Source organism: Aedes albopictus, chromosome 2, assembly GCF_035046485.1.
Source record: "Aedes albopictus strain Foshan chromosome 2, AalbF5, whole genome shotgun sequence".
NCBI lineage: Eukaryota > Metazoa > Arthropoda > Insecta > Diptera > Culicidae > Aedes > Aedes albopictus.
In genome coordinates this window covers 384,892,653-384,914,895 of record NC_085137.1, presented here as the reverse complement: position 1 = coordinate 384,914,895, position 22,243 = coordinate 384,892,653, and the positions used below count along the sequence as shown (strand labels likewise).

The following is a 22,243-nucleotide window of genomic DNA, read 5'->3' as shown; positions in this document are numbered from 1 at the left end:
CAGTCATTTGGACTGGGGCAACTTCTTGAGATATGCTTCCAAAGATTCATGCTGAAATGAAAAAAGCAACCATTGACTGCTGCCTCCGGGAATTCCAATTGGCAGGCATTGATGATTGCTTTTTCAAAATCCGATAGTATTGTCGATGGATTCAAGTCGATGTCTGCATCAGTCGCTGTGTCGATTAGAGCTGAAAAAACCTTTCGGTACAGCGCTTCACTCTTGTTGGTCATCAAAACATAAATCAATGGAAAAGTGTGGTTATGAGTAGGGGCGCACGATTCGTGGATGATAAACAGCTGCTTAAATAAGCATGACACACTATCGAATGTACCGTTCATCACCCAATATTTGGCGCCGGCCAATCGTGTTAGGCTATCTGTAGTCCCGAAAATAAGGGCCCTTTCAGATCCATTACGTACATCGGCAAGCAGAAACTTATCGCCATTGATGCTTTTTTGCAAAGTTTCTGGAACCTCAAACGTATCGAGGTCTACGGGCTCTTTTTCTTGCGGAACATTAGTAGACCGCGCACGTTGGATGACTTTCAGTGGAGCCGCCCGCCGAGTTGAATTGCTTGTGGACGGAATCTGGATATGATGGTGATGCATGTCGTGTGACCTTTGCCGGCCCGGCCGTGTCCTCCTTTGCCCGTCGTTTCAGTTGTGTACGATATTTCATCTGGACGACGTGCCCGGGATCGAGCTCATGGTTGTGGTTTTTAGTAACCGTCTGTGATAGGATTTTGTGACCAGTTGATGTTTTCTCGGTGACCAGCCGGGCTGCACATTTCGATTCATTGGGGCCATGTGAACGTCCTTTGCACTCCTAATAGTGCTTTCCATCAATCTACAATAAAAAATTGAAAAATGAATTGCCACTTTTTAAAGGTTATGTCATCGACCACGTGATGTTTACTTACCGGTTTTCGGTTTTGGTAAAATATATACCCACTGTAGACCAAAACGTCGTTCCCCTTTGACGATTTCAGTACTTCCGAGGTTGGATGTTCCAAAGCTCCATCGTCAAATCCAGCAAAGTTCTCTTCGTCAGAAAACATGATGTTCGTCATTGAATTTGATTTTAGAAGCACTTTAATAATCGCAGCGTGTCTTGCCTGAGCCGGTGTCGTTCGAACAATGGTGAAAAAATGTTCTTTATGGCTTGAAGTGTTACTTATTTAGACAAGCTAGAACAAGTCCATAAATGAAGTCACGTAATATATATGAGCAATGTCGTTTCCCGTAGTGAAGATAACAACATCTTTTATTATTTTTCACGATTCACTCTACCTATGTGCCCCTCAAAAACATGACATAATTCATGGACGCTGCTCTATCACTAGGAATTTTTTGCTTCAACATGGTTTCCGTTGTCCATAGCCATAGCAATGAGTAGTTAACGAATTCAATTAAATTAGTATTGGTTGAGCGCCCTTTGAAAAATCTGTGCTGCATATTCGTTATTCTGTTTTTGGTTTGCTCAAATAATTTCTCATTGATAATTGCTTCAAACAGTTTGGGAATACAAGAGATAATGGCAATCCCTCGATAGTTGCTTACATCTGATTTTCTGCCGCTTTTAAAAATAGGTACCAAGTACGAAATTTTCCATAGCTTAGGAAAGTTGCCAGACTTTAAGGACATATTGAAAAGCCAGAATAGCGGCGCTGTTAATTCAACTGCTAAGTTTTTCAAAAATACAGGTGGAATTCCATCAGGTCCTAGACCTTTGGAAGCATCAAAATTTTTTAAACCTTCTATGATTTCTTGTACTTTTATATGTTTAACTCCAACGTTTCTCTCGAGTTCTGGAAGGAAGTCAAAATAATTTCGATCTCGATCTTCTTCAGAAAAAGTCGTATAATTCTGTTGAAAAAAAAATAGAAAACAAATTGCATATCTCGTCTGAGTTATTGCCAATATTTTCATGAAGATGCATTTTTGATGGATAGTTGTCTGTTTATAGTTTGGATTTTACCTAGTTGAAAAAGTTTTTCGGATTGGATTTTATGCCAAACTCAGTTTTTGAATTGTACTCCTCAAAAGCAAAATTAATAAATGGACACTATAAACGACACGACACTTAGATCCTATAAAAAAATCTAAACCAAGAAATTCTGCACTCAGGAAAAGCATCCAGGCAGGAAAGTAGCAAGATCAAAACTTGATATGCTAGATCTGATTTCTGTCACGGTCGCCATGTGATATACAGCAGACGTTTGTTCGGTGCAAACTGTTTAAATACTGTGCTTTTCAACTGAAAGTTCGCTAAGTGCAACAAGTTTACAGTTATCGCTACCTTTGACTACATTTGGCAGCAACTGACAGTTCTTTGACATTTGTTAGCTGTTGCAGATATTTAGCTTTATTCGATAAATGTAACGTGATCATGTTGCAGTTATAAAGCGTCTACTGTACTTTGAGTGAAACCCGTTGTCATTTGGAAATACGAATGGACATATTTCATTTTCTGGTTGAATCGATACCCATGAAGACCACATTTTGTCGTTTGTCGACTTGGGTTTGCTCATTCTGTATTCAGGCACTATTAAATATAATAGGTATTTCTGTGATTTTAGATCACCATTTTTGGCGTGCTGTTTATGCCACTTGCCCGTGTAGCTGCCGGCTTAGGATAGCACTATGGACCCCCTGTTCCGAGGATAAAAGTCCACCAAACAGGGGACCCCAATCCAAGGTGTAAGGCGACCCGTGGCGAGGAATGAATGGTTGAGGGGGATTAAAAGATGCTCGATCTTTAACGGAACCCGTAACGTGGGTAGATCACCTTTTTGGGTTGTGTTACGGAGTAAGATCTACGAAACCGAAATCTAGTTTCGTCCTATTTTTGAATTTTGGAATATGGGTTCTGGTAATTCATGGAATCATAGTATTTAGTCCTTCCTACCGGTGTCTTGGTGACTTACAGTCTCTGAATAAAAACTAAGTTAACCAACTTTACTTTGCAAATAGTTAAAAACCTCCCCATCCGAGGCTAAACTTAATTAAAAGGAAATCAAATTGGGTTAGGGATCCATGTATGTACTAACTCTTCAAAGACTGATAAGTGCTGGTTGCAAGGAACATACTAGAATCCTTATTACTGAACAAATGCTCCATTATTGGAATGATATTGCTGTTAATGTTAAAACCCGGGTCCTAAATTTCCTACTGGGTTCGAGTAAGTTCAACTTATGTACATCGTTGAACAGTTGAACAGGACTATTGATTGTCAATTGCAAGGAGATTCAAATTATGAGATATACCTTGAACGTCAACAGACTGAGGGAAGTTAACCCTTGAATGATCGCGCAGTTGTATTTTGTACAACACTTTGCAAAAATCTCGAATTTTGTGGTGCTGGCGGTGGAGGCCAATCGCACAACTGACGGATACGATACGAGAGTTTCTCAACTGCGATAAAGCATGGTAGAAGCGTTGTTGAGTTGTAATTTCTGGCATTACAGCACAGTGTGAAAAAAGATTGTAATTGAGCAGGTTATAAGCAAAGGGGTGTAAGTGACAAAAACCCGCTTACGAGTAAATGAGGTTTAAAGTTTTTAACCAATTTTTCATTCCATACAAAATGTATGGAGTCGCAAAATCGACCAAATTTTCTCCGATTTATTGTAATTTTTCTAATCATTGTAAAACCAAAGTAAGAAAGTTCCTGAAAGGTTGGAATCTGAAGAATTTTTTGATATGCTCATATCAAAATCGACAAAACGATCACTTACACCCCTTTGCATCTGGGCCCCTCAATTTGTATCGATGTTTTGATTGAAATAATAACACTCCTTTCCTTTCTTTATTCACAGATGACTGAGCAGAGAAAACAGCGCCAACGTCATGCACTGTTAAATCCAACCACATCAACATCCTACCAGTTCTATCCGCAAATTTGATGTTCACCATCCGAAAATCTCTAGGATAGAAGATGAAGCCTAAGCCGCCCATCCAACCTAAACCTTGTGGCATTTAATGTGTAAAAAGTCTATATTTTTTTTTTGTAAATTAGTTAAAACATTTAGAAAAAAAATCTACTAGCATGGCACGTGCATCCATTGGTATTGTGATCCAACTAATAACAGTAGTTAACTTTGAATCAAGAAATCTGTGCACTGTTCCAAAATGTGATTTAGTCAGCGAATGAAAAGCTCAAACTTGAGTATCATTATTGATGTTATATTGTTATAGCAAACCGTAGGTAATGTAGTGCATTTGTCATACGTAAATATGAAACAGTAGCCTAACAACTAATGTCAATATCAGAAATACAATGTACGTTTGTGGTTGTCTTTTTCAATTATGTACTAATTGTAACTAATTCGCAACATTTCAATTAACTATCTACTAACTGACTTACCCGTACCGAGTAGACTGTACTTTACCAACGAATTTTAGTCGAACTTACAAGAAGATTAATGGTTTTATCGAAGTTCATCTTTTGGATATCCCCTTATACCTTATTGTTAACGGTTTACCTTTTCAACGACAATACCATTTATACAATCATTAATCAAAGCTTAATTCTATTAGACTGTGCTACATTTTTCTTCATCATTCCCACAAAAAGCTTTCTTTTATCATTGAATGTCTCTAACCCTTTACATTGGAGCTGTAAATTCCCTTTCGCAATGTGATATTTGTTTGCTCTTCTTAGAACTTTAGTTTTTTGACATTCTTCTATCGAAATTTATATCTTTTACAGCTAGCTCTAAGCACAAAATAATGGCTTATTAACGAAATGCTCACGCTTCCAACTTAGTTGATCGATTATTTAAACGCTGTTCTTATTTGGCTATGCTTTATTTCCTGAACTGACACTCCAGTGAAATTAAAAAAAAAAAACAACTGTAAAAACTCTCAAACTATTTGTTGTTAAGGCCCCTTAGCGTGTCATCGCAAAATGGCTTCTTCAAAATCATTGACCGAAATCAACTTTACACAACTTTGCACCAATACATATTTGTAAAAAATCGACACTTATCTTATTCTATAAAATAATCAATTTCACGCGAGATATTCGGCATAAAAATGTATTCACACTACTTCAAATACAAGCCTCTTTCCAAGTAATCACGATTTCTAAGCATTAGTTCACTCGAAAGTAGAAATTTTTAACGATTTGTTTCGACCGCATTAAAAATGTGGTTGGCGGTGTTTACCACCCACCGCAGTACCAACGACGACAACGGCAGCGCGGTGGTGTCTTTTGGCGCGCACAATCATCGATCATTGCACGCAGTGATGTCGATCCTGCTGGCCAAAGCATCAATGAAATTGATCGAAATCAATTAGTAAATCCAGTCAAACACATTGGTTATGCGTCATAAAATCAAAAATAATTTGTGGGGTGATTATTTTTTAACTTTTTTACCACAATTGTTAGTAAAATAATCAAAGCATTATAATTTACGAAATCTTCACCAAGCGGTCCGCCAGCACTGCTGTTGCAGCAAGCATAAACAGTGGGAGAGCGTACAAAAAGATTTGGATCATTTCTAGCTTGTTACATAAAAAATCTAACATTTTTCGTGACATTTGGATATGTTTCCTTGTTATTCATTGAAGTAGAGTAGTTTATTGCCTGAGTTGCTTTCAAATGATTCAGATTCTCGAAATGTTTACATTGGAGGTACCGAGACAAAGAGGTGCTATTTTTGTTTGTTTGTTTATGAAATTGGTATAGAAAGGCTTCACAACTACTATCGTGCTTGATGATTGTTTGGAATAAGAATCAAATAATAAGAGTAAAATTTGAGCTGACACGCTAAGGGGCCTTAAACGCTTCTAATGCATATATGTAGGTACCTACCAATCGAATCAAACTTTTGCCTAGATTTATAGAGCACGGTAACTTTTCAGTTTAGTCATAAGCAGACTACATGGAAGAGAAGAAAACAATAGTTGTTACACTGTTACGTAGAATAATTTCGGTTAGTTTATGTTAGGGTTCGCAGAGAAGAGTGCCGAACGAAACCCGATTCGTTCTCTTTCGATAGTTGGATAGCACCTTTCTTGAATAATACTGAAAAATATACGATACGTAACGCAAAGTATGTATGCCTATTATTGAACCCGTCGCGTTGTTTTGGATAATATTGAAAGAAATCCCGCGCGTCTCGTCTAGGGTGACCATATGGTATCCTAAAGGAGGACATGTCCCCCTTTTTGATCAAAAATCGAATGACCTCATTTTCCTTCGAAATGTCCTCCTTTTCGAACTTAAAACGTATATAAAATTGTATGAATAGCTGGTAAATACTTTGGTTCAGCTACTACATATTATTCGAATGTTATTTTTAAGCTATTATAGGCACCGAAGACGTACCGTAAACCGGGGTCAAATTGATATCCGGGTCGAAATTGATCAGACGATTTTCAGTTAGATAAAGTATATTTTGAATAGTTTCCTTACAAATATCTCTTAATATCAGATTTAAACAGTACGATACCTGATATGACATTTTTTTAAACATGCTTTATCTAACGGAAAAACGTGTGATCAATTTCGACCCGGAGATCAATTTGACCCCGGTTTACGGTACTAAATGAGTAACTAGAAGTTATGCTTCCAAAGTTAAATTATTGAAAGTACATATCACATGAAATCCACTGCCACTTATGAGAAGTGAATATACCGATATGTTTCATTTGAAAATACACCAAAAAGGGCTTGCAACAGTGCCACAAGAAAGCTTTCCCAATTTAAACCACTTGGAAAAATACATTGAAACGTCAACATATATTTCCATCGCTTTTGTTTACAGTTTGTAACTGTAATAATTTTCTTCGACAGTACAATACTGTCTTCACCGCACTTATTCATCACGAGCTAATGAATAAGTGCGGTGAAGACACCGGAACGATCTGACGCAAAATCGCACATTTATTTGAGATTCCGCACTTCATCGTCGCACTTATAATCACGCAATGCGCAATATTTTCAATTATGATTTGTTTTAGATTGCTTACTTGTTATTCAGCGTTCGCTGATCCAATTCAACAGTTCTACAACAGAGTGCAAAAGCAATGGAAATATTTCAAGTTCTCCAAGCTTATTTTAAATGATACTTTTTATAAGAAGTACACAATAAACGAATAAATAAAATAAACAACAAGTTGTAATTTCCATCGTTAGAATGATAGCAGATTTCAATTCATTTTCTTGTGGAGTTTATATAAGTCTGGAGAGAGACGAATCAGCCAAGGGCTAAAAGTCTCTAAAATAAAGACAAATCAATCAATCAATAAGTCTGGATGCCCTTTAAGAACTCAATAAACGCATACAACGCAGAAAATTTTAGGTAGAACATATTGTATATAAATCCAATTTGTAAACTTGTTTTTTGTTTGTATTTTCGTGCTATTTTAAAAAGTGTCCTCCTTTTCATACAAATGTCCCCCTTTTTAACCGAATTTGGTCTAAATGTTCTCCTTCACTTCATTTCCATATGGTCACCCTAGTCTCGTCACCTTTGTATGGATTAATGCACGAATTTATTCTGGCCTGCTTACTCGCACACGAAATTTGACGTTTGAGAGATGTCGGCACCGCTCAAACGTCAAATTTTCTGTGAGAGTAAGCAGGCCAGAACAAATTCGTGCAGTGGACCATGGGGTCTGGTATGTTTGACATGAAAGACGTTTGGTATAAACATCATTTGGCATAGTGTCGTGTCTTCACAACATAATGGCTCTCGAATAGTGGAAAGTTTTGTAGGAAGTTCATACTTTCTGCAAAGTGACGTGGCAGTAGTGTGCTTAAACATTTTGCCATAAAGAATAAAAACTATTGATTTACATAAAAAAAATTGATTCATTGATTTAAAAAAATAAGGACAATTTGCATTATCTTTAGCTTGAACACTTTTTCGGAAACGCTTTTTTCATGGAGAATTGATGGAGTCTCCAAAGGAATCTTCGGAGCTTAATTAGATTCCTTAAGTGGCCGTTCATAAACCACGTAAAGTTTTAGGCGTAAGGGGAGCTCAGCCAAAATTCACGCTCGATGCAAAATGCCCTTAGGGAAGCAGCAGAAGTAATCTTTAGAAAAAAAAAATCTAAAAAAAAATGTAGAAATTACTCTAGATCGGAAAGTACCGTGGAGGGCCCATATTCTGCGCATCTAAGACTTTTTCAATTTCAATCAGCTGTAACAAATTCCAAATCGAACCGATTTGGCTGAATTTTTGACTGCACATAGTTATTAGCTTTGTAAATGAGGTAAAAATATAATTCTTATACAAAACACTCAATTTATATGTAAAATTTTGAAAATTCTAAAGTGTGTCTCTGTTCCTAATTCTGCGCACCCATTTTTGGGATGTTCCTTATTCTGCGCACTAATGTTCCTAATTCTGCGCACATGGGAAAAACTCTAAAAAGATAACATATTGTAATGAGAACATGATTCATAGATGAAATTCAACTGAATTCTTCATTTTCAACTTTTATATGACATTACGACCATATTGGAACTTTGCATGTCCTCAACATTGATACTACCTACTTTGATTACTAAGGGCCTGTGTCAATTGGCGAATTAAATTTAATTTTCACTTAAACTTGACAATTCGATAATTATTTCCTTAGGAGAACTGTCAAGTTTAAGTGTTGAACTGTCAAATTTAAGTAAAAATTAATTTTAATTCGCCAATTGACACAGACCCTAAGCAAAGGGAATTTTAATCAAAATGAATACACAAAGAGATTTTGTAGCATTATCAAATACTATTACGTAAAGCTTTTTAGTTATTCGCATATACACATTTTAGTAAAAATTACTTTCATTTCTAAAGGCAATATAAACTTTTTCGCCATAACAAGGTGGCACAATCTTTGTTTGCAAACTGAGACTTCTTTCTTGTCTAACTCCAGGGTTTTCACTGTTTAAGCAAATTCCATGTAAACTCACTTCATATCTCGCATTTGACGAATGCTTGCATGAATACATAAAATTTCCCCCGAGGTTGATAGCAAATGTTTAAAACAAGTGGTTAGTCCGATCGAACTATCAGATCAAAAATTCAAAAATCGTAAATTAGCCTTCAAAAGTTCATAAACTAACTTGTTGAGCCGTAATTATTATGGCGCCAGCACCAAACCGAATAGCGACGTTTTGACTAGCGACACTTTTCGACTAGCGACACTTTTTTTCAGTACCGGGTGTAGTGCGCTGTATGCGTTCAATGATGCACTATCATACTCGTCACTTCCGATGTATGTTGTAAACAATCCACAATTAGCAAAAATATTTTTCTCAAAAAAAGTTTTTCGATTTCCAACCGAATTCATAATACATTCACCGGATTGTTAGAAACATAGAATATCCTAGTTATAACTATGGTGGCATTTATATGATGTTTGTTTATTAATTATATGTTCAAAACTGTCTGCGCAGAATTAGGACCACCATTTAATACCGGTTCCTAATTCTGCGCACCTAAGAAGAACAAGAAGATTAAAAAAAAAGAAGAAAACTCAATTGTTTTTTTCCGATTCTGATTCCTCGAAGACAGCAGTACAGGATGCGCATGGAAAAGCAGACATTCTCTTCATTATTTATTTCGCAAAATGCTTCAGCTCATGAAGCAACTTTTTAGCAGTTTCGCTAACGGACACGGATTTCAGGCAATTTACAGTACTTGCGACATCATTTTATTTTTTTACAAAATAATGATCGTTGATTTGAAATTTTTTTTCTTCACAAACTTTTTCAATACTATTGAAGCAATATTCAAAAAATATATTTGAAGCTAATATTGAACTAGCGTCCGTGATTTTGTGGTATATTCGAGAAAGTGCGCCGAATTAGGGACTGCGCAGAATTAGGGCCGGTCACGGTAGGGGAGACTGGGGAGACTTGATCCCTTTTTCTTAATTTGTCTGTAACATTAAGAAAAAACACAAAACTAGATCCATTTTTAGTACAGAATGGCAGGTAGGGTAGAAGCTTCAGTTTTGGCCAGTCCGGAGTTTTGGCCATAGTGCGGTATTGAGCCTGTTGCGTTATAAATCGTCGTAAATTTATTTTTTACTAGTAGATCCTAATACAATATGATGAATGCAGCTGTGAAAACCACACATTTTGATTAAAAACTGGAAGAAAAAAATAATTTTCCTTAAAAAATCTGCTCCCATATATCTATTTTGGCCAGTGTGCTTCTAATTTGGCCACTCCCATAAGAAATACACGTGATTGGCCAAAATAGAAACCAAACTTAAGAATATGGCCAAAACTGCGGCTGAGCTTCTATTTTGGTCAGTGCCACTTTTAATACAAAAATCAAGTATTGGCATGATTTCTGCATTTTTCCTTCAAAATATAGATTGAAACCTTTCTTTTGACGCATTGGTTGTTTTCATAAGATTATTGGTTATTTTTATAAAAATGATTTCCCTTAGACTGGCCAAAACCGGTGCCCGCACCCTACACATCAATTGCAAGTTTAGACACAACAAAAGGACTTTAAATTATTGTTAAAGTTTTCAAAACTGTGTTTTTATGGAGGCATGTCTTATGATGTATTATCCAAAAATGGGTCAAAATTGATCCCCTTTAGAGCACATGGTTAATTTAAAGGGAAAATAACTCCAGAAGCTTTCTATTCATTTTCTTTTCAAGTTTACTTGTATTTTTGATGCATACGGTGTATTTGAAATTATAAGATTTCCTTGAATTGTTAAGGATATGCTGTATTTTGAAAATGGGGAGACTTGATCCCCCTTTTCATGGTTTGTACTAAAATAATAATTATCTGACACGTTTTATCATTGAATATACTAGAATTCCGAGTAAATAGAGGCTTCCAAATAGAATTTTATTTTTCACATGTATAATGTGTGTGTAATCCTCGAGGGATCAAGTCTCCCCATGTCACTGTTGTATACACTAAGCTACATTAATTGAAATATTTATATAACAGCCTTATTTGGATAAATACGTTTGATAGTACTTTATTTATGCTATGTGCTGTAAAATTTTGACTCGATTTGGTTCAATTTTCACCAAGTTATTGAGATTTTTCGGAATCGCCTAAAAGATTTCTGAAGGACTGAAAACAAACCATCAGCCATTAAAAAAATATGCAATACACAAATTAAATCAATTGTAGCCTAAACATTGTCGTCTGTCCAGATGTCGATTCGGAAAAAATATGCTAGAAGAAAACTGTTTTTGATTCCGAGAAAATATGGGGGGAACAAGTCTCCCCAGGGATCAAGTCTCCTCAGTCTCCCCTATATAGGAAAATTTCAGATTTAAAGGATCTGTAAGAAATAGTGGACAAAGTATTCATGGTTTTGAATTCTCCAACAAAGCATTCGTCACTGGGTCAGAAAAGTATAACAGCTGATTCCACTTATGCGACACGTAAGTAGGCAAAGCTCACTTACATGTGGATCAGCAAGGTTTACTCCGGCGAGACTCTTCAAGGTGAGTCTTTTTCAGATCTTAGACAAATTCCGAGGATCAAGTTATGCTACGTTCAGACTATTAACGATTGACCAATAATTATGGGGAGAATGTTGTCGGTAATCTCTTCCGTGGCTTTTTATGTAGTTCTTCCAGGAGTTCAGAATTTATGCAGGAGTTTCTCCTGGGATTCCTTCATTTTTTGTGATTTCTCGTGGAGTGCACTATGGAAATCCTCTAATTGTTTATTTGAGGATTTCTACAACAGTTCCTTTTGAGATTCTTTCAGGAGTACTTTCTGGTAGTTCCGTCTAAGTTTGTTCTAAAAGTACTCCCAGATTTCCTTCTGGGATGCTTTTGAGAATTGATAAAATTGTCACAAGGAGTTCCCCAAAAATACCCAAAAGTTTTCCGGGAATTTCTCTAGAATAACCCTGGGAATTCCTTAAGAATGTCCACAAATTCTTCCAGGAGCTTCCCGAGAATTTCTCGAGTATTTTCCCGGGAATTCGGAATTCCATTAGAAGTTCTCTAAGAACTACGCAGCACTTTCCTGTGATTTGCGCTATAATTTATCGGCTTCCTGATTTTCCCCTAGAAGTCCTCCAGCATGTATGTATGAATCCTGAATTTCCTTGGCAATTCGTCCAGGGATTTTTCCGAAAATACCTTCAGGAGTTCTCCGATAATGTATTCACTTTATTACGAAAAATAATGAAGCACTAGAAATGCACATTAAAAGATGACATTATAGGGGAACATTACAAATGCGTAATAAAACAGGACATCACATAAGGACATATACAACACAAAACATGCCCCACGTTGGGCGCCATTATTACGAAACAATATAGTGGAGCACTACAAATGCATATTAAAATATAACGTATTGTATTGGAACACTACAAATGCGTAATAAATTAGGACATCACATTAGAACCCACACAACACATAAAAGATATTTTGCCCTGTTACCCAAGTGCATAACGATTTCCGATGACAGGATACCGAGGTTTCATTAATGTTGTTGGTCCATCAGTCAATCCTGTGTCGTATTTTTCTGGCAGGTTGTCTTTTGTTCGCAGTATTACTTGCTTTCATTGCATGAGTTTTGTCTAGGAATTTCTAATCCTAAGGGGGCATCCCGATTCGGGTTTCATCACTAGAGTTCTATAACTTGAAGTCTGTGCCAGGGAAAGGTTTACATCTCTAGTACTTAATCACGGCCCGAAATAGCCTGAATGTTGGCAATCGAAATAGGATTGCGGGCTTCTATTCTGCCAGAGCCCTATAAATGTGCAATGTGTATTAATACTAGGGGAATATTTACAAGTTAAAATAGCACATTTAACACATTTCCCAGAAATTCCTGCAGAAGTTCCTCGGGAATTCTAGTAGAATTACTCGGGAATTCCTTCCGAAGACCCTCGAAAGTTTATCGGGAACTCCTTCACGAGTTACTTGGGAGTTCCTTGAGAATTCTTCCAGACCAACTGAATCACCAGGAACTCCTTCAGCAGTTAATCAAAAACTTCTCCAGAAACACCGCGAGAATATCATCCGGAATTCTTTAGGAATCTATGACTTCTCAGAAACTTCACTAAATAGAAGTTGCTCGTGAATTTCTCTAGGAGTTTCTCGGGAATTCTTCCACAAGTTCCACGGGTATTCCTCCAGGAGTACCCCGAGGAAGCCTCCAGAAGTTCACCGGGAATTCCTAAAGAAGTTCCCCTAGAATTTCTCTAGGAGTTCACCGGAAATTCCTCCAGAAGTTTCTCGAGAAATCTTCCAGCAGTTTCTCGGCAATTCCTCCAGCGATTCCCCGATTTTTTTTTTCCAGAAAATCCACAGGAAATTCTTGGAAATTCCCCCGAGAGTTGCCCAAGAACTCCCCCAGTAGATGAACGAGAAGTAATTCAGGAGTAGGAAGAAATCCTCTAAGAGTTCTTCGGGATTGCCCCAGAAGTTCTCCGGGGATTTTTTTCAGAAGATCTCCGGGAATTTCTCCAGTTTTTCCGAAAGCCCTCCATGAGTTCTGCGGGAAATCCTTGAAAAGTTCCCGGGCATTTTTCCAAAAGTTCTTCGGGAATCTCTCTAAGAGCTTATTGGGAATTCCTTGAAAATTCTTTGAAGAGTTTCTCGGAAATTCTTCAAGCAGGGTCCCGGGAATTTCTCCAGGACTTCCTCGTTAATTTCTCCATAATTCATTATGAAGTTCTTCGGAAATGCCTCCAGAAGTTGCTTGAAAATTCCACCAGGAGTTTCTCGGGAATTCCTGAAGTAGTTCACGGGGGATTCCTTCAGCAGTTTCCCGGGGATTCCTTCAAAATTTCCCCCTTAATTCTTCCAAGAGTTCCCCGAAAATTTCTAAATGAGTTTCTCGGGAACTCCTCCAGGGAGTTTCTCTGGAATTCTGAAAAAAATCCTCCAGGACCTCCTCGGCAAATCTCCCACCAGTTTCTCCAGGAGTTTCGCTGAAATTCCTCCATGAGCCTCTCAAGAGTTCCCGAAGGAGTTCTCAGGATTTTTTTTCCAGGAGCTTCTCGAGAAGTTCACCAGGAATTCCTCTGAGTGTTCCTCGGGCGTTCCTCCAGAAGTTCCTCGAGGATTCTTCTAGGAGTTCTTCGGGAATTCTTTCCGGAGTTCTTTGGAAATTCTTCCAGGAAATCCTCGGAAATTTTTCCATGAGATCCATGGGAATTCTCCCGGAGTTCTTCGGGAATTTCTCAAGGAGCTTCTCGGGCATTCCTTCAAGAGTTCCTCTGGAATTTCTCCAGAAGTTCCTCGGTAATTCATCCTGGATTTCTTCGGTAACCTTGGGTACTCCGTTCGAGGCCGAGAAGTTTGATGTGGAGTATTGGCGGTCGATCAACTTTAAAAAGACGTGCATGACCTTGGGCCCTAGAACACGCGGGAGTCTAATGCTGGCTCGCCGACGATGAAGGCAGGTCTGCATGTCGCCAAGCTTCAGATTCGTCCCTAGGAATAACGATAATGTACCGTAATTCCCTGAGCTCTGCACAGACACCTTCAGTTGAAAGATGAGGGCGTCTTTCAATGGAAAAATACACTATCACGTTACAATTGAGAATACACATTCGCACATGCTTAATCAACAATAGTTTTCCCTTAATTTGCCTGGTCCTCGAGGGAATCCAGCACCTGCAGTACACTTACGCATATTTTTTCAGTCTTTTATGCACTATTTGGCTACAATTGGATCGATCTAGTAATTAGGTTTTTTTAATTCAATAAAAGTGGCTAAGAGCTAATCTGCCCCCACTCGCATAACAGTCCCATTTGCAAAAAGTAGGAATTGAGAAAACGGCATTTGAAGTTTGAAAACTTGTTTCCATATAAAACTTTGAAAAATCACCAAAATTTGAAAAATATTTTGATCATCTCGAAACTTTCACAGATTGCTTTGCACATGAATATATAACTGTAAAAAATATTACAATCACTACAAAGTTGTTCAGTTTTGTGTTACGTAACACAAAAATCCATGATGGGACTGTTATGCGGGTACTTTTGATATGGGACGCTCATAACTTGGTATTTTTTTCAAACATTGACATAAAAATTCGTAATTTTTATTGTTGTTTTTGGAAGTACATAAAAAATGATGACTATTCATAACGTTAACTCGAAAGTGATGAAAAGTCAAATGGGACTGTTATGCGAGTGGGGGCAGTAATAATCTATTAAAAAAACGTTTCATATCTATCGATATGGTAAACAGTATTATCCAAAGTTATTGTTCAACTGAAAATATTTATTAGTATTCAACACAGTTTTTTAAAGCGTACAAAATGAAATCGTGTTATAAAATTTTGAACGGGTGTTTCATGTAACCATGTATACAGTTTCCTCCTTCTAGAATCCTTCTTGAAGTTAATTCGACTTTTTTCTGGAGATGCTTCAAGGATTCATTCAGGAGTCACTTAAGAAAATCATTGAAAGGGCCCTTCTTTCGGAGTTCTTTCGGGGATTTCGTCACGACTTTCTATGTGGATTTCTCTAGAAATTCATTCGGGTATTCCTCCACAGAGCTCCTTCTGAAATTGCTCGTGGAGTTCTTTCCGGAATTTCAAAAGCACTTAAAAGACAATTACACCGTCTTCAACTTTGCGTTCTCTACAAACTGAACATTACTAACATTCGACTACGGATAACACATAGAACACCCAGTGGCCCAGTGGGAAATTTTCCGTTTGTTTGACGAATAGATTTCCCCGACAGAAGCGGAAGAATCGAACCCCCACTCTGAGACTTACGAGACACCTAAACGACTGACGCCGCTAACTGCTCGGCCACGAAGCCCACAACTTTCTGATAAACCATCAACTGCTAAAAGTTTATGCTGGGATTCTTCCACTAGTATATTTTTTCGGGAATTGCTTCAGAAGATTTATCTGAGATTTTCAGGAATTTCTTTAAAAGTTTTTTCTATAATTTCTTCGACAGATTCTTCTGGAATTATTCCAAAGTTCCCTAAAATTACCTGAGATTCCGCCAAAAGTATAAAACTACCAGGGTTTCCTTATAAGATTTTTCCAAGATTTCTATCTCTCTCAAATTTTATGCCGCCGTCTTTCACCGATTGCACGAGAATTCGTGGGGCAATATCAGGCTGTATTCATGGGTGAAGACGCTACAACGGACCGTTCGCCATCCGCTAGGTGTTGTAGAAATGCTGCGAATACAACGTGCCCACACATCACTTGTTCATCGATTTCAAATCGGCGTATGATACAATCGATCGAGAACAGCTATGGCAGATTATGCACGAATACGGATTCCCGGATAAACTGATACGATTAATCAAGGCGACGATGGATCGAGTGATGTGCGAAGTTCGAGTATCATTTATATTTATATTTACTCCGGCGAGACTCTTCAAGGTGAGTCTTTTTCAGATCTTAGACAAATTCCGAGGATCAAGTTATGCTACGTTCAGACTATTAACGATTGACCAATAATTATGGGGAGAATGTTGTCGGTAATCTCTTCCGTGGCTTTTTATGTAGTTCTTCCAGGAGTTCAGAATTTATGCAGGAGTTTCTCCTGGGATTCCTTCATTTTTTGTGATTTCTCGTGGAGTGCACTATGGAAATCCTCTAATTGTTTATTTGAGGATTTCTACAACAGTTCCTTTTGAGATTCTTTCAGGAGTACTTTCTGGTAGTTCCGTCTAAGTTTGTTCTAAAAGTACTCCCAGATTTCCTTCTGGGATGCTTTTGAGAATTGATAAAATTGTCACAAGGAGTTCCCCAAAAATACCCAAAAGTTTTCCGGGAATTTCTCTAGAATAACCCTGGGAATTCCTTAAGAATGTCCACAAATTCTTCCAGGAGCTTCCCGAGAATTTCTCGAGTATTTTCCCGGGAATTCGGAATTCCATTAGAAGTTCTCTAAGAACTACGCAGCACTTTCCTGTGATTTGCGCTATAATTTATCGGCTTCCTGATTTTCCCCTAGAAGTCCTCCAGCATGTATGTATGAATCCTGAATTTCCTTGGCAATTCGTCCAGGGATTTTTCCGAAAATACCTTCAGGAGTTCTCCGATAATGTATTCACTTTATTACGAAAAATAATGAAGCACTAGAAATGCACATTAAAAGATGACATTATAGGGGAACATTACAAATGCGTAATAAAACAGGACATCACATAAGGACATATACAACACAAAACATGCCCCACGTTGGGCGCCATTATTACGAAACAATATAGTGGAGCACTACAAATGCATATTAAAATATAACGTATTGTATTGGAACACTACAAATGCGTAATAAATTAGGACATCACATTAGAACCCACACAACACATAAAAGATATTTTGCCCTGTTACCCAAGTGCATAACGATTTCCGATGACAGGATACCGAGGTTTCATTAATGTTGTTGGTCCATCAGTCAATCCTGTGTCGTATTTTTCTGGCAGGTTGTCTTTTGTTCGCAGTATTACTTGCTTTCATTGCATGAGTTTTGTCTAGGAATTTATAATCCTAAGGGGGCATCCCGATTCGGGTTTCATCACTAGAGTTCTATAACTTGAAGTCTGTGCCAGGGAAAGGTTTACATCTCTAGTACTTAATCACGGCCCGAAATAGCCTGAATGTTGGCAATCGAAATAGGATTGCGGGCTTCTATTCTGCCAGAGCCCTATAAATGTGCAATGTGTATTAATACTAGGGGAATATTTACAAGTTAAAATAGCACATTTAACACATTTCCCAGAAATTCCTGCAGAAGTTCCTCGGGAATTCTAGTAGAATTACTCGGGAATTCCTTCCGAAGACCCTCGAAAGTTTATCGGGAACTCCTTCACGAGTTACTTGGGAGTTCCTTGAGAATTCTTCCAGACCAACTGAATCACCAGGAACTCCTTCAGCAGTTAATCAAAAACTTCTCCAGAAACACCGCGAGAATATCATCCGGAATTCTTTAGGAATCTATGACTTCTCAGAAACTTCACTAAATAGAAGTTGCTCGTGAATTTCTCTAGGAGTTTCTCGGGAATTCTTCCACAAGTTCCACGGGTATTCCTCCAGGAGTACCCCGAGGAAGCCTCCAGAAGTTCACCGGGAATTCCTAAAGAAGTTCCCCTAGAATTTCTCTAGGAGTTCACCGGAAATTCCTCCAGAAGTTTCTCGAGAAATCTTCCAGCAGTTTCTCGGCAATTCCTCCAGCGATTCCCCGATTTTTTTTTTCCAGAAAATCCACAGGAAATTCTTGGAAATTCCCCCGAGAGTTGCCCAAGAACTCCCCCAGTAGATGAACGAGAAGTAATTCAGGAGTAGGAAGAAATCCTCTAAGAGTTCTTCGGGATTGCCCCAGAAGTTCTCCGGGGATTTTTTTCAGAAGATCTCCGGGAATTTCTCCAGTTTTTCCGAAAGCCCTCCATGAGTTCTGCGGGAAATCCTTGAAAAGTTCCCGGGCATTTTTCCAAAAGTTCTTCGGGAATCTCTCTAAGAGCTTATTGGGAATTCCTTGAAAATTCTTTGAAGAGTTTCTCGGAAATTCTTCAAGCAGGGTCCCGGGAATTTCTCCAGGACTTCCTCGTTAATTTCTCCATAATTCATTATGAAGTTCTTCGGAAATGCCTCCAGAAGTTGCTTGAAAATTCCACCAGGAGTTTCTCGGGAATTCCTGAAGTAGTTCACGGGGGATTCCTTCAGCAGTTTCCCGGGGATTCCTTCAAAATTTCCCCCTTAATTCTTCCAAGAGTTCCCCGAAAATTTCTAAATGAGTTTCTCGGGAACTCCTCCAGGGAGTTTCTCTGGAATTCTGAAAAAAATCCTCCAGGACCTCCTCGGCAAATCTCCCACCAGTTTCTCCAGGAGTTTCGCTGAAATTCCTCCATGAGCCTCTCAAGAGTTCCCGAAGGAGTTCTCAGGATTTTTTTTCCAGGAGCTTCTCGAGAAGTTCACCAGGAATTCCTCTGAGTGTTCCTCGGGCGTTCCTCCAGAAGTTCCTCGAGGATTCTTCTAGGAGTTCTTCGGGAATTCTTTCCGGAGTTCTTTGGAAATTCTTCCAGGAAATCCTCGGAAATTTTTCCATGAGATCCATGGGAATTCTCCCGGAGTTCTTCGGGAATTTCTCAAGGAGCTTCTCGGGCATTCCTTCAAGAGTTCCTCTGGAATTTCTCCAGAAGTTCCTCGGTAATTCATCCTGGATTTCTTCGGTAACCTTGGGTACTCCGTTCGAGGCCGAGAAGTTTGATGTGGAGTATTGGCGGTCGATCAACTTTAAAAAGACGTGCATGACCTTGGGCCCTAGAACACGCGGGAGTCTAATGCTGGCTCGCCGACGATGAAGGCAGGTCTGCATGTCGCCAAGCTTCAGATTCGTCCCTAGGAATAACGATAATGTACCGTAATTCCCTGAGCTCTGCACAGACACCTTCAGTTGAAAGATGAGGGCGTCTTTCAATGGAAAAATACACTATCACGTTACAATTGAGAATACACATTCGCACATGCTTAATCAACAATAGTTTTCCCTTAATTTGCCTGGTCCTCGAGGGAATCCAGCACCTGCAGTACACTTACGCATATTTTTTCAGTCTTTTATGCACTATTTGGCTACAATTGGATCGATCTAGTAATTAGGTTTTTTTAATTCAATAAAAGTGGCTAAGAGCTAATCTGCCCCCACTCGCATAACAGTCCCATTTGCAAAAAGTAGGAATTGAGAAAACGGCATTTGAAGTTTGAAAACTTGTTTCCATATAAAACTTTGAAAAATCACCAAAATTTGAAAAATATTTTGATCATCTCGAAACTTTCACAGATTGCTTTGCACATGAATATATAACTGTAAAAAATATTACAATCACTACAAAGTTGTTCAGTTTTGTGTTACGTAACACAAAAATCCATGATGGGACTGTTATGCGGGTACTTTTGATATGGGACGCTCATAACTTGGTATTTTTTTCAAACATTGACATAAAAATTCGTAATTTTTATTGTTGTTTTTGGAAGTACATAAAAAATGATGACTATTCATAACGTTAACTCGAAAGTGATGAAAAGTCAAATGGGACTGTTATGCGAGTGGGGGCAGTAATAATCTATTAAAAAAACGTTTCATATCTATCGATATGGTAAACAGTATTATCCAAAGTTATTGTTCAACTGAAAATATTTATTAGTATTCAACACAGTTTTTTAAAGCGTACAAAATGAAATCGTGTTATAAAATTTTGAACGGGTGTTTCATGTAACCATGTATACAGTTTCCTCCTTCTAGAATCCTTCTTGAAGTTAATTCGACTTTTTTCTGGAGATGCTTCAAGGATTCATTCAGGAGTCACTTAAGAAAATCATTGAAAGGGCCCTTCTTTCGGAGTTCTTTCGGGGATTTCGTCACGACTTTCTATGTGGATTTCTCTAGAAATTCATTCGGGTATTCCTCCACAGAGCTCCTTCTGAAATTGCTCGTGGAGTTCTTTCCGGAATTTCAAAAGCACTTAAAAGACAATTACACCGTCTTCAACTTTGCGTTCTCTACAAACTGAACATTACTAACATTCGACTACGGATAACACATAGAACACCCAGTGGCCCAGTGGGAAATTTTCCGTTTGTTTGACGAATAGATTTCCCCGACAGAAGCGGAAGAATCGAACCCCCACTCTGAGACTTACGAGACACCTAAACGACTGACGCCGCTAACTGCTCGGCCACGAAGCCCACAACTTTCTGATAAACCATCAACTGCTAAAAGTTTATGCTGGGATTCTTCCACTAGTATATTTTTTCGGGAATTGCTTCAGAAGATTTATCTGAGATTTTCAGGAATTTCTTTAAAAGTTTTTTCTATAATTTCTTCGACAGATTCTTCTGGAATTATTCCAAAGTTCCCTAAAATTACCTGAGATTCCGCCAAAAGTATAAAACTACCAGGGTTTCCTTATAAGATTTTTCCAAGATTTCTATCTCTCTCAAATTTTATGCCGCCGTCTTTCACCGATTGCACGAGAATTCGTGGGGCAATATCAGGCTGTATTCATGGGTGAAGACGCTACAACGGACCGTTCGCCATCCGCTAGGTGTTGTAGAAATGCTGCGAATACAACGTGCCCACACATCACTTGTTCATCGATTTCAAATCGGCGTATGATACAATCGATCGAGAACAGCTATGGCAGATTATGCACGAATACGGATTCCCGGATAAACTGATACGATTAATCAAGGCGACGATGGATCGAGTGATGTGCGAAGTTCGAGTATCAGAGACACTCTCGAGTCCCTTCGAATCTCGCAAAGGGTTACGGCAAGGTGATGGTCTTTCGTGCTTGCTGTTCAACATTGCGTTAGAACAGGGGTTTTCAGGCCTTTTGTTTCGCGGTGCACTTTTTGGGAACAAACTGCCACGTGGTACACTTCATCAAAAATTATTAAAGATGGAATTTGAAGTTTGACGCGAGTTTCGTTCTTTCCACGTTGAAATTATTTTAACACTGACTTGTAATTCTAAGATTTCATGGACTTCATTCTTATTATGGTCAGTGTCTGATTAATATCAAAATTTTAGTTTTAATCTGGAAATACTCTTGATGAAGCCCTATGTTGATTTCTTGTTTCCTAGATAGCTGGTATTATATTTGGTAAATATTCCTTTCGAAAGATTGAAGAAAAAAAGAGTCGCTATGTTCTCATTCAGTGTTGTTGAGTGCCGAAAAAATCAGTGAGCGGATTTGAAAACTTTTCCGTGTTTGATACAACCATTTCGATCGATGTATTGGTACAGTCTTGACACACTGGCACTCACAGACTGAACGAATGTTGACATTTGGTAAACAAAGTTCATTCAACCACCGCAACAGAACGAACGGCCAGGCAGACAACCCGTGATTGGCTCGTTCATTGCAGAGAAAATAGGTAGAGAAGCGAAGAGTGAACAGCCGCCAGAACGGCAACACTTTTTCTGTTTTGATTTCATCGCTCGGATGCTGGCAACTGCAGCAAAGCAGATTAATCCACCCATCGAAGGTAGTGCCTATCTCGCATACCGCATTTGAAAACTGTTGTTTTATTAACTAGACATTATGAAACTGATGTTCCAAAATGGAACAATTTTCATTAATTCAAGGAATCAATGCTGTTTGCACTGTCATCCATGATATTTGGAAACTTTGGTGAAAATATGTTTGAAACGAATGCAATACTTATCTTCACTTATGCGGCAATCGTCAAGGTTTGTTGATTTTGTTCGATAGGATACCAGTTTGACAGTTCGATAAGGTATTTTTTAAAGTGTCTCGAGTATACCAAAGTGGCGAATCCTGGTCGTTTTGACAGGT

At 38.3% G+C, this 22,243-nt stretch overlaps 1 protein-coding gene across 9 annotated transcripts in view; it reads left to right on the top strand.

Moving 5' to 3' along the window:
• The window catches only part of LOC109402722 (inositol 1,4,5-trisphosphate receptor), a 198,128-nt gene extending 192,046 nt beyond the window's left edge, over positions 1-6,082 (top strand). For all 9 annotated transcript variants that reach the window (XM_062853144.1, XM_062853143.1, XM_062853146.1 and 6 more), the window contains one exon: positions 3,821-6,082. In XM_062853144.1, coding sequence (XP_062709128.1) covers positions 3,821-3,907 — 87 coding nt within the window. In that variant the 3' untranslated portion in view covers positions 3,908-6,082. The remainder of the gene's footprint in view (positions 1-3,820) is intronic.
• Positions 6,083-22,243: the final 16,161 nt, after the last annotated feature.